The following is a 13,349-nucleotide window of genomic DNA, read 5'->3' as shown; positions in this document are numbered from 1 at the left end:
ACTGAACCAAAATGGAGATCTTTGTGTAGCATTCATAAGGGTGGGCTGTTGGGTGGCTGGGCTTGATTCTCTGAAAATAAGGCCTATCAAGCTGCTCTGGACAGAAGCTGGTGGCCTGGAGGCCCCATGTATTGTCTGAAATTGCGTAGGCCTCCCCTCTCCACCGTGCCATTAAGAAGCCTCAGGACACTTTATCCTGTTCTGGTACAAGGAATGTAGAAAGGTCCACAGGGTGAAGGTATTTGGGAGGCCATTGAAGGATAGAGGTCACAATGTGATTATTGCTCCTCCTCCGCACCCTCATTACTTCTCCACTCTGCTACATGACACATGCATGTGGTGGTTACGTCTTCAGGGGTCATGAATTTTGTGACATCTTCTTTGGTTTCTCCCTCAGGTCAGTTCCTGTCCCTGGAGACTCTCCAGTCCCTTGTGCAGCCATCAGGTGATACCCTAAGGACAGTGAAGACCTGGCTGGAGAAGCACGAAATCCTAAACTGTGATAGCATTGTGACTGGAGACTTCTTGCAGTGCCAAACAGATGCCAGGTCAGCCTTGTGCCAGGGTCACCCATCATCTACCGCCTGTCTCAGTACAGGAGGACAGGATAGACAATGGCCTGTCACAGTACAGGACGACAGAATAGACAGTCACCTGAGTCAGTACAGGAGGACAGGATAGACCATCGCCTGTCACAGTACAGGAGGACAGGATAGACAGTCACCCGTCACAGTACAGTAGGACAGGATAGACAGTCACCTGTCACAGTACAGGAGGACAGGATAGACAGTCACCTGAGTCAGTACAGGAGGACAGGATAGACAGTCGCCCGTCACAGTACAGGAGAGAGGATAGACAGTCACCTGAGTCAGTACAGGAGGACAGGATAGACAGTCGCCCGTCACAGTACAGGAGGACAGGATAGACAGTCGCCCGACACAGTACAGGAGGACAGGATAGACAGTCGCCCGACACAGTACAGGAGGACAGGATAGACAGTCGCCCGTCACAGTACAGGAGGACAGGATAGACAGTCGCCTGACACAGTACAGGAGGACAGGATAGACAGTCGCCTGACACAGTACAGGAGGACAGGATAGACAGTCGCCTGACACAGGACAGGATAGACAGTCGCCTGACACAGGACAGGATAGACAGTCGCCTGACACCGGACAGGATAGACAGTCGCCTGACACCGGACAGGATAGACAGTCGCCTGACACAGGACAGGATAGACAGTCGCCTGACACAGGACAGGATAGACAGTCGCCTGACACAGGACAGGATAGACAGTCGCCTGACACAGGACAGGATAGACAGTCGCCTGACACAGGACAGGATAGACAGTCGCCTGACACAGGACAGGATAGACAGTCGCCTGACACCGGACAGGATAGACAGTCGCCTGACACCGGACAGGATAGACAGTCGCCTGACACAGGACAGGATAGACAGTCGCCTGACACAGGACAGGATAGACAGTCGCCTGACACAGGACAGGATAGACAGTCGCCTGACACAGGACAGGATAGACAGTCGCCTGACACAGGACAGGATAGACAGTCGCCTGACACAGGACAGGATAGACAGTCGCCTGACACAGGACAGGATAGACAGTCGCCTGACACAGGACAGGATAGACAGTCGCCTGACACAGGACAGGATAGACAGTCGCCTGACACAGGACAGGATAGACAGTCGCCTGACACAGGACAGGATAGACAGTCGCCTGACACAGGACAGGATAGACAGTCGCCTGACACAGGACAGGATAGACAGTCGCCTGACACAGGACAGGATAGACAGTCGCCTGACACAGGACAGGATAGACGGTCAACAGTCACAGTACATGAGCAGAGGCTAGATGGTTGCCTGTCTCAGTTCAGGGGGACAGCATAGACAGACGCCCGTCACAGTACAGGAGGACAGGATAGACTGTCACCAGTCACAGTACAGGAGGACAGGATAGACTGTCGCCTGTCACAGTACATAGGGAGAGGATAGACCTGCTGGCAGTTTACCTTAGAGAAATGGGAATAGCCAAAGGATCCAACCTGTCGATTGTGTTGAGGTTGACACCAATGTATGTGCCAAAGACAAGTCCGTATGATGGGGAGGCCGAACACTGGCCCTGCAAACACAAGAGGGAGTAGCCATAGAGAAGGCTGGTAGCTGGGGCGGACTGGAAACTTAAAGTGGCCCCAATGTCCTAGGTGGGTCCAAATTGATGGAAGGTGGGGCTACACAAGTAGATGGGCCTAATGCAAGTTGTCAGGGTCAATAATACCATAGCACACATCATCATCACAAAGAGGCAAATACCTCAGTGCAGCAAAGAATACCTCCCCAGCAGCTGTCCCTCCATGGTGGCCATCAATAGCTGCCACGTTCTGTCCTCCAATTATCTCTAATATGGACGTAGAGCAGGGTCTTAGGAGGTGAGATGTGGGTCACAACACCAGGCCAGCCCACCTGGAGGGTTGGGGTATGGATTGTATCTGCCACCCCATTTGTGTCCCCATTACAAGCAGCACAGACTTCCTGCCATTGGTGAATAAAAAGTTTGGAGAAGTTTAGATGAAAATGGTTTCCTAGTCAAAAAAACACGTTCCCCGCACCTCCTGCCACTAGGCGCTGTCCTATCACCTGATCAAGCATCTCCATTCTATTTTACAGATCTGCGGAGAAGCTGCTGCCCGGATCCCAATTTATCCGATACATGAAGGGAGAGAAAAGTGTCATCAGATCTAGTTCCTTATACTCGCTGGATCCCAATGTGGCTGCACACATTGACTTTGGTGAGTCGCCAATGAGAAAAAGACATCCATTTAATGGGAAGAGGATAGACGGTCACCTGTCACAGTATGGAGGAGAATATAGGTCACCTGTCACAGTACAGGAGGAGAGGATAGTCAGTCACCTGTCACAGTACAGGAGGAGGGGATAGTCAGTCACCTGTCACAGTATGGAGGAGAATATAGGTCACCTGTCACAGTACAGGAGGAGAGGATAGACAGTCGCCTGTCACAGTACAGGAGGAGAGGATACACTGCCACCTGTCACAGTACATGATTTGAGGATAGCCTGTCACAGTACAGGAGGAGAGGATAGTCAGTCACCTGTCACAGTACAGGAGGAGAGGATAGTTGGTCATCTGTGCAGTACAAAGGAGAGGATAGACAGTCGCCTGTCACAGTACAGGAGGAGAGGATAAAAGGTTGGTTGTCATAGTACAGGAGGCTAGAGTGTCACCTATCTCAGTACAGGAGAAGAGCATAGACTAGAATGTTACCTTTTCACAGTATAGAGGAGAGGATAGAAGGTTGTCCGTCACAGTACAGGAGGAGAGAATAGACGGTCATCTGTCACAGTACCGAGGAGGGGACTGATTGCTGCTTGTCTCAGTACTGAGCAGAGGATAGACAGTCACCTGTTACAGTACACGAGGAGAGGATAGAAAGTCATCTGTCACAGTAGAGAGGAGAAGACTGACAGCTGCTTGTCTCAGTACTGAGCAGAGGATAGACAGTCTCCTGTTACAGCTCAGGAGGAGAGGATAGACTAGACTGTTACCTGTCACAGTACAGGAGGAAAGAATAGACGGTCATCTGTCACAGTACCGAGGAGAGGATAGACAGTCAGCGCTCACAGTAGAGAGGAGAGGACTGACGGCTGTTTGTCTCAAGGATAGACAGTCACCTGTAGAAACAAGTATATACAGACAGCATATGGCATGGTGATGTTTGTAGCTGGACATATCTCACTCTTTTTATGCCTTTTTCTCCAGTTGGGGGACTTCACCGCTTTCCACAAGATCAGAAAGTACTGAGACGAGTGAAGGGCAAGCAGGATGAAGTGGCTGCTGAATTTCACTTGGGAGTCACCCCATCCATTTTACGTCAAAGATACAACCTGTCCACCAGTGATATCGGGACACATCCGAACAACAGCCAGGCCTGTGCTCAGGTACTTACCCTCCTGACCAGATCGTTCTCAGGTAACGTCCCACTCCAGGCCTGTGCTCAGGTACTTACCCTCCTGACCAGATAGTTCTCAGGTCACGTCCCACTCCAGGCCTGTGCTCAGGTACTTACCCTCCTCACCAGATCATTCTCAGGTAACGTCCCACTCCAGGCCTGTGCTCAGGTACTTACCCTCCTCACCAGATCATTCTCAGGTCACGTCCCACTCCAGGCCTGTGCTCAGGTACTTACCCTCCTGACCAGATCGTTCTCAGGTAACGTCCCACTCCAGGCCTGTGCTCAGGTACTTACCCTCCTGACCAGATAGTTCTCAGGTCACGTCCCACTCCAGGCCTGTGCTCAGGTACTTACCCTCCTCACCAGATCATTCTCAGGTAACGTCCCACTCCAGGCCTGTGCTCAGGTACTTACCCTCCTGACCAGATAGTTCCCAGGTCACATCCCACTCCAGGCCTGTGCTCAGGTACTTACCCTCCTGACCAGATCGTTTTCGGGTAATGTCCCACTCAAGGCCTGTGCTCAGGTACTTACCCTCCTCACCAGATCATTCTCGGGTAATGTCCCACTCCAGGCCTTTGTTTGCACAGTTCTCATTCGGAGCGCTGCTAAAGCCAAATCACAATGTGGGCGCAGTGGCTACTTGAGAAGTAAGGCTTATAATAAACGGGCAGATCACACAGGCGACTGTCAGGAGGGAAGCATTCCTTCTTGGCAATCCCCTGCTCGTCAGTGGAGGATATCCAATCGCCTCCTAAACTTGAACATGGCAGACAAATCGTTAATATTATTAGAAAGAAGGGGAACAAACATGAGGGCGTATTCTCATTACACTAGCCCTGACTGTCATATATCCATAGGATCCCACCTTAGAGTCCTTTTTTGGCTTTGGCAGGTTGATATACATCGTAGTCTGCTGCATCCTGCAAAATACATATGCAACAGGCGCCTCCCCCCAGGGCCCTTTCCATATCACGCCCCAGGTGTAGGAATGCTGAGTGGTGTAGTGCGGCCTAAAATGTCTCTTATTGTGTCACGGTGCTCCTACCTGGATACTGCTGGACCACAGGCTTTGGCTCCGAAGCAATAAATAGGGGGAATAATTGAGGGATAAAAGAATAACTTGAGTCCAGACCTTGAGATGAAGTTCAATGGCAGCTTTAGGGTCCATTCACACGTCCGTTGTTTCTTTCCTGATCTGTTCAGTTTTTTGCGGAACAGATCTGGACCAGTTCTGTACCCATTCATTTTCAATGGGTCCTGAAAAAAAATCTGACATTGAGCTGTCCGATTTTTTTCAGGACCCATTGAAAATGAATGGGTACAGAACTGGTCCAGATCTGTTCCGCAATAAACGGAACAGATCAGGAAAGAAACAACGGACGTGTAAATGGACCCTTACTTTGAATAAACGTTCTCCAAAACTGTTTCAGGCTTTGTCTTGGTTCCAGCAGGCTTTAGCATTAAACTGGCAGGCAAACTCAACTCTGCTATGCTTCTGTTTCTCTCTGACTCTGCTGTACTGACAGGCTGGCTGTATAACGCAGCTTCTTCTGTAGGCTGCACTTCTTCTCTGTAGTCTGTATGCCAGGGAACTTTCCTCCTGGCTCCTGAGGCTTTAAGCTTTGGCCTCCATGGCCAGCAGAGCTTAGGGTGCTCTGGCCGGCATGGGCACGTCCAGCAGAGACATGCCCCTGGACACCCTTCCCCTAGCTAGGGAAGACCTAAACTGGAACTAACTGGTTCCCACCCTTCTTGCAGGAAGTAGGACAAGCCCACTTTCCTACAGAGGGGGGTTAGAATGAAATGGCAAGTTCCATTCTCTCTAACTATAGCTCTGCCGTGTTTGCTGCCACCTGCTGTTGAACCAGGCACAGCATATGAACAATTGCATAACAAGATTAGGAATGCACATTTTGGAGAACCTGGACCAAAATACATAAGATGACGACGTCAGACCATTAAAGACAGTAGCAGGGTGCCGGAGTGGTAACACTACTCTGGGGAGTTAGACATATATTCAGCAGTATACGTTTTTTTGTAGTGTAGGTGACTATAGGCGATAGAAGCCACGTAATGTATGTAGAATGGCATAAGTCATAGATATCATTCGTCCTGGAACTAGAGGTAAAGACCGTTTTATGTAGGAGCTCATGACCACGTCCATACAGTCAGACCAATGAACCGGGCTAGATTGGGATCTCACAGGAACCAGTCCCATCCATGGCACAAAGTACATAGCAACTGTACAAAAGCTGGAAGGTGTTCTGTAATTTCCTGGAAGAAAGACTCTTCTAAGCCCAGGAGATCTGACACTCTCTAAGTTCAGGTCAATGTTCCTTTCAGGATTAGGACTGTCTGAAGTCAACACCACAGAATCAGTTGTAACCTCCATGTGTCCTGAAAGCACTGGTTCTCATTGAAGAAACCCTGCTGCAGTATGGATAAGTATTTTCAGGCAATGCTTCATGGGAATGAAGTATGAAAAATTAGCTCACATTAGCCAAATCAAAGACTCCTCCAGTACAGATCAGGACGGGGTACTGGTTGGTGGGATGAGAGGCCTTGATTCTGCTGCGTGGGGAAGGGAGCACTGGTTCTCGATCAAGAGACTGAGCAGCTGATGGAGACTTACTGGGTCTCCTAAATGTGAACCAGTATCCCATGAGCTATCATCTAGTTCAGCCAAACTGTGTACCCCACAGTGTTCTGATGAGGGCTAAAAAAAACACAACAATCTACAGATGGGCGTCTCTTCTTTTTGGAGGAGTCTTTGGTTTGGCAGTCTCCACATGCAAATATGAGACTTTGAATGGACCAAAGATCCCTGTTAGAAAGGAGCACAAACCTCATGAGCTCGGGAAAGTATGACCTGCCCCCAAATATGAAACTTGTTAGCATCAGTCTGGGTGGGACTTACATGATGAGAGGTTGGGACTGATGATTTAATACTGGTTCTTCTCAGTTTTTAGAGCAGTATTTCCATCCTGATGACCTCTCGGAGTTCATGAGCCTGTTTGGAAAAAGTTTTGAACATCGCTTGGAGGTGGATCATGTTGTTGGCCAGCAGGGAGGAGGACGGGCTGGTCTAGAGGCCAGCTTGGATGTTGAGTACATCATGAGTATGGGGGCCAACATTTCAACCTGGGTGTTCAGCAATCCCGGTAAGTTGATCTATTTTGAGTGCCACACATTGGATTATGAACAGTTTTTCTGGAGATCACCTGGATAAGCCTTGTGAAGGCAGGAGAAGTCATCCATAGAATCTGTTCAGTGCTGTGTACATTGTAGAACCACTCACAATGTGATTGATGTCCTCAGGCCGCCACGAGTCTCAGGAGCCCTTCCTAGACTGGATGTTATTGTTGAGCAACATGTCCTCTGTCCCTTGGGTCCATACTATCAGCTATGGTGATGATGAAGACAGTCTGTCTGTGGCTTTTATGCAAAGAATTAACGTGGAGTTCATGAAGGCAGCAGCTCGGGGCCTCACAATCCTGTTTGCATCAGGTAACTGAATACAATAATGCATTGGTCATCATCTCTGGAGGGTGGTGTAGCATAGCCGCCATCATGATTGGACCAGTGAACAACAGGCGCAAATGACAGAAAAACAAAATGGCTGTTTGTAATGGTCACAGCAGCATTCAGGCAAGGATCTGCTTGGTGTCGCCCAGTTTGTCTACCTCTACAGAAGGCTCTGCACTTCCAGAATGTTGTCGTTGCCTCATATAGTACAAACAAATTGCACAAGAATCTGGGGTGGAGAGTGTTCACACTGTGTTTTGGCCCTCCGATGGGTTTCCCATAGGGTTATATATTTGAATACTCAAAAATGGAGCTGAAATGTGTACGGCAACTGGTACATTCTTTTCAGTGAGGCAAATAGGCCAAAGAATTTATCTTTGGATTCAGATTGTCCTGCTTGCTAGTCATTTCCGTCAATTTTTTGAGACAGAATAGCATAGACTAGTTAAAGTTGTCTGGGCTTGTGTCTTCTAATATTTTTGCACCTAAAGCTGCTTCAGTAACTAAAAACAACTTCTGCTGGTGACTTTTCAGGTGATGATGGAGCCGGTTGCAGACAAATTTCCAAAGACAGAAATGTCTTCCGTCCTAGCTTCCCAGCCTCCAGGTGAGACGAGAGTGACCACTACACAAGCCGTATACTGTATATATACAGCAGAGCATCCTCTAGACTGGGGGCCAGGTGACCACCCTGACCTACTCCACATTCCCAACCTTATACTTGCCATATTTCATGTCTCCTCATAGCCCTTATGTGACTACGGTTGGTGGGACTTCTTTTAAGAATCCATTCCAGGTTACATATGAAGTGACAGATTACATCAGTGGGGGAGGATTCAGCAATGTTTTTCCAATGCCTGACTACCAGGTAAGATGCCATGATGCATTGGACTCTACACATCTTAATCTTCTAGAGGTCCGCAGACATGTAGTTCATCTTCCTCTTATATCCTGAAGGTTTCTGCAGTATCAAAGTATTTCACATCCTCAGTGAAGATGCCACCAGAAAGTTACTACAACGGCAGCGGACGGGCCTATCCTGATGTGGCAGCTTTGTCTGATAACTACTGGGTGGTGACAAATCGTGTCCCGATCCCTTGGGTGTCAGGAACCTCAGTAAGTATTTTCAAACCTTCTATCCACATAATGGTCAGATTTTTGTCAGTTCTATGTGTGTAGAAAACAAACAAACAACCTGAAGAGAAGAACAAGACCTCACCCTAAGCCATTGCCCAAACCCACCCAGACCTCTGTCTCACTACCTTTCATTTTCATTCTCTGTCCTTCTTCTTTCTTTCTCCATCTTCCCTGGGTTCCCTTTGCCACATCCCCACTTCTCTTTCTTGTAGTTATGGACTTGACGACATGATATTCTGTAGATCACAGCCTTCAAAATGGTCTTATAATGTAACAGGATAGAAGACAGGAGAACCGTCCAAGTTCTGTACAGGTAGTCGGCCATATCATGGAGGCCACAGAGTAAAAGTAGAAATAGGCAAGTCAGGAAACCAGAAAATCAAATCAAGGTCAAAAAAGCCCAAAAAGCCATTTAGGAACATGTAAGAGGATATATGAGAACTATGAGCGTGCAGGAGATCCACTAGAATACCAGCTGGACTCCACAAAGAACCAAAGTCTTAGTGGTATTTAATGTATGTGGCATGGTATATGGGACATGCTGCAGGGCTACCTGGAAGCAGGTCACAGAGGTAGAGTAGACCATCCACTAGAGACGGGAACATGTATCTACCCATCACTTCCGATACGTTGTTCTTCTTTCCATTCATCCACATCTTGCCCTCCATTATGAGAGATGATGGCTGCTGGCCACAGTAGGTGAAGCCGCCTCCGCCTGTTCACAAGACTTGATGTTGTTGTGGTTCATTGTAGCCACATTTCACATAGAAGTCCTGGTGGCCTTTCCGAGCGTGACTTCTCTTGGGCCTCCATGAAGTCCTCTACATTCGTTAACATCACCTATAGATCTGGTTTACTGTCCACCAATGCAGAGTCCAGTTTAGGACCCATAATGATGGGTAAGGGTGTTGTCCAGTGTCTGTGGTGATTGGGTGGTGCCTCTTTGTGAATCTGGACTGTACAATGACATCACTTTCTCCTCCATTGTGTCACATTGCAGGCTTCCACTCCTGTGTTTGGTGGGATTCTTTCTCTAATTAACGACCAGCGGATAAAGAGAGGTCTCTCGCCTTTGGGTTTCCTAAATCCAGCACTGTATCGTCTACGTGGGAATGGCACCGGTGCCTTGTATGATGTAAGTTGTGGGGTTCAGACGCCAATCCACCACTCGCATATATCAGGAAGGGGAATTCGTTCCCTCCAGCTGAAAAGAAATACATGGTATGTGTCTGTTTCTTCATTGGGAAACTGGCCTTATGGCAGGGTTGAAGGAACCTGTAACCTTTCGCCATGCAGGACCGATGACATCTGGTCGCAAGTGATGATTTCAGTTGTGTCCAATATTTTCCTCCAACTTTTACACACAAATCGCAAAAAAAAGTTGAAGCTTCCCTTTAAAATGTGCCTGCTTCCACGCCGTTGTTCACCAGGCTCCACTGCTACTTTCAGTCATGAGTGTCATCCATCATGTGCTGCCGTGGTGATGTGTGAGGACCAGTAAGTGGCCCCCGGTGACCAGAAGTGTTGGAGCAGCGCAACTGCAGCAACCACACATGTTGAGTCAATCTAATATATAAAGCTGAGTGTATGTCCGCTAAAGGAATCCGAACCGTCGCATTTACAATCACCAAATTTGGCACACGGGTACATCAGGTGTCCGGGAAGGTCTCAGCTCTCTAGGAAGTACCGTTCCTGAGATATTCCCCCCAAAAAATGCCTTAGCCAATAGAAGCTTAGTCACATGACCCTTATCAGCCAATAGAAGCTCTCAGGTCCTCCAGCCTCCACATACACAGTTTTACTCCAGGTTTCCATAACAACCCAGTCACTTATCTTCACTGCTGTAGGAGAGCTTTAAGGAAATCTGTCACCAGGATAATCGCTATTGATGTAAAGCCGTGGCCTAATAGCAATTAGTACCTTATTTCCAGATGTGCCTTTGTTCCAGCAATAGATGTTTTTATCCTCTCAAAATCCAATTTATTTGGTATGCAAATGAGCCAGTACGGTGCTCAGAGGGGCGTCACTCTTGCAGGAAGGAGCCCAGACCCCCCCCCCGCCACAATGTGTCCACCCTCACAAGACTTAAAACCCCACCCCCAGGTCAGCTAAGCCACGCCCCTGATCTGGTTAGGCCACTCCTGAGCCGACAGGGATTGAAAAAATGAAGGTAAAAATCAACTTCTGTCAGCTGCAGGGGTGGGAGGGAGGGTGACTTTCTCCCTGCAGCTTACACTCGGACAATACAGTGCTGCTGTCTTAGAGTGAGCAGTTCAAAAGCACACGCCCCCAATCTGGTTAGGCCACGCCCCTCCCACTCCTCAGCCGACTGAGATTGAAAAAATGAAGTTAAAACTCAACTTCTAGGTCCCGCTAAGCCACGCACATATCTGGTTAGGCCACGCCCCATCCACTCCTTAGCCGACAGGGATTTAAAAAATGAAGGTAAAATTCAACTCCTGTCAGCTGCAGAGGTGTGAGGGACGGTGGCTTTCTCCCTGCAGATCTCACTCAGACAGCACGGTGCTGCTGTCTTAGAGTGAGCTGTTCAAAAGGCCACGCCCCTGATCCAGTAAAGGACACTTTTAAGGGGACGGGCCCCTGTGGAGGTCACTGTCAAGAGGGTGGTATGTTGTGAAAATCCCTGTTAAAAGGGAAGGCTGCCGTAAAGGTCAAAGTTAAGGGGGTGGGCTGCTCTGGAGGTCCACTTTTAAGGGACGGGGCACTGTGGGGGGGGGTCACTGTTTTGGGGGCTGTGGAGGTCACTGTTATAGTGGATACACACACAAACATTAAATGAAATAGATTAAATATACCCGAGCGAAGCCGCGTCCTTCAGCTAGTCCTAAATAAATGCCAGTTCTGTGGACTTATCCCAGGTTTCCCAGTCTAACTCTGCCCTTCCACCCTTGTCCCTCCAGCAGCCATCCTCCTAGTGATCCTTTATACCTTCTCTCACCACAGGTCACAGAAGGATGCCACATCGCTTGCTTCGATGACCAGGTTCTAGCACAAGGATTCTGTGCAGCGCCCAACTGGGACCCAGTGACTGGCTGGGGGACACCGAACTATCCGGAACTACTGAAGTCATTACTGTGATATCACTTCTAGAGCTAGGACCTCCAGGTGGACTCCTGACATCAAACCACTGAAAAAAATTGGCCAGAAATGATGATTGATAATTATGTGTCTGTGGCATTGTGTCTTCAGTACCTGTCCTGGTGGGATGACCTTTGGTGGAGTGAGGCGATTTGTGAGATGAGCGGCCCAGTCTGGTTAATCGTTCATGAGGGATCTCCACATACAAGCAGAGAACAAACAACTGGCTCCTCGCTAAGCAGTAGGATGCTACATAAATTATTCCACACCAGTTAAAGTCATTCTCCTACAAAACAACCCTCACACCCTGACTGAGGTGTGTGACCCCCTCCACCCATGCCTAATGGGGTAACGCACCCCATCCGTGTTACCGCCTCTGTAGTTCCCTATTTCCACCCGAGTGATACTATTGAGATACCTCCCTTATGACGCACCTGCTACTCCGCCCTAGAAGGCCAGACTCTGCATGCCCCAGTCTACTCTCTGCCCCTCCATCTACTCAGAGGAGTTCCTGGAGTCACTTTGAGCTTTATCTTCATCTCAGGGAGTGCAGATATGCACATCATTGCGATTCTTTATTCTGTTGATTGTAGATATTATACTTTTTACATTTCTGCTGATCCAGGATACCAGAGGGAACAAAGTCATGACACCCTGACTATGAGCCCATGGATAGGACGAGGCTATGAGCCCATGGATAGGATTTGAGTCTAATAAATTTTTTGCTTTCTTACATTGTGCAGCTAATTCTTCTCACCAAGGCAGAAGAACCTGCCACTACTCCACCTTCATGACACGTTGCTGGTTAAAGCTTTGCACTTGACATCAGGCCTAGTCTGTTACATTCCCCCGACAATTGTCCTCTTATAGAATCATCCCAATCCCAGCTCTCGTCAACAGATGAAGGTGGCCGGGACTGGCAGACAGCCTGAAGATACCCGTAGTGGGCACAGCTGGCGTCGCCCTCATTATCCTCCTGCTCCCTCCAGGATGGAGCGGCCACAGGGGATAGGATAGGTGAGTAGCTGATTCAGAGGGACAACAACTCCCAGCACAACCCATAGACCAATCCCAGGACCCTTGTCCTACATCCTCAGCATCGACCTGTGTCTGCTGCCTCCAATCTCCAATCTTTCCTTACATCTCTCCACATTTCCACCCATTGCTGGTTCCTAAGGGAGCAGGATCCATAACTACAGCTCAGAGATTTGCAGCCGCAAGCTTTAACCCCACGTCTGCTGTGGGGTCCATGGCATTGGTTTACAGGGAGTGCAGAATTATTAGGCAAGTTGTATTTTTGAGGATTAATTTTATTATTGAACAACAACCATTTTCTCAATGAACCCAAAAAACTCATTAATATCAAAGCTGAATATTTTTGGAAGTAGTTTTTAGTTTGTTTTTAGTTTTAGCTATTTTAGGGGGATATCTGTGTGTGCAGGTGACTATTACTGTGCATAATTATTAGGCAACTTAACAAAAAACAAATATATACCCATTTCAATTATTTATTTTTACCAGTGAAACCAATATAACATCTCAACATTCACAAATATACATTTCTGACATTCAAAAACAAAACAAAAACAAATCAGTGACCAATAT

At 48.2% G+C, this 13,349-nt stretch overlaps 1 protein-coding gene across 1 annotated transcript in view; it reads left to right on the top strand.

Annotated features, from left to right (window-relative positions):
- Nucleotides 1-11,785, top strand: part of TPP1 (tripeptidyl peptidase 1) — a 28,854-nt gene extending 17,069 nt beyond the window's left edge. The window contains exons 4-13 of the mRNA XM_040426763.1: nucleotides 398-548; nucleotides 2,677-2,798; nucleotides 3,788-3,966; nucleotides 6,946-7,144; nucleotides 7,302-7,490; nucleotides 8,043-8,115; nucleotides 8,256-8,376; nucleotides 8,466-8,624; nucleotides 9,646-9,780; nucleotides 11,610-11,785. Of these exons, the coding sequence (XP_040282697.1) occupies nucleotides 398-548; nucleotides 2,677-2,798; nucleotides 3,788-3,966; nucleotides 6,946-7,144; nucleotides 7,302-7,490; nucleotides 8,043-8,115; nucleotides 8,256-8,376; nucleotides 8,466-8,624; nucleotides 9,646-9,780; nucleotides 11,610-11,744 (1,463 nt within the window). The 3' untranslated portion in view covers nucleotides 11,745-11,785. The remainder of the gene's footprint in view (nucleotides 1-397; nucleotides 549-2,676; nucleotides 2,799-3,787; nucleotides 3,967-6,945; nucleotides 7,145-7,301; nucleotides 7,491-8,042; nucleotides 8,116-8,255; nucleotides 8,377-8,465; nucleotides 8,625-9,645; nucleotides 9,781-11,609) is intronic.
- Nucleotides 11,786-13,349: the final 1,564 nt, after the last annotated feature.

Source organism: Bufo bufo, chromosome 3 (genome assembly GCF_905171765.1).
Source record: "Bufo bufo chromosome 3, aBufBuf1.1, whole genome shotgun sequence".
In the NCBI taxonomy this organism is placed as follows: domain Eukaryota; kingdom Metazoa; phylum Chordata; class Amphibia; order Anura; family Bufonidae; genus Bufo; species Bufo bufo.
Note: the sequence above shows the minus strand (reverse complement) of the source record. Positions and strands in the feature narration are given on the sequence as shown.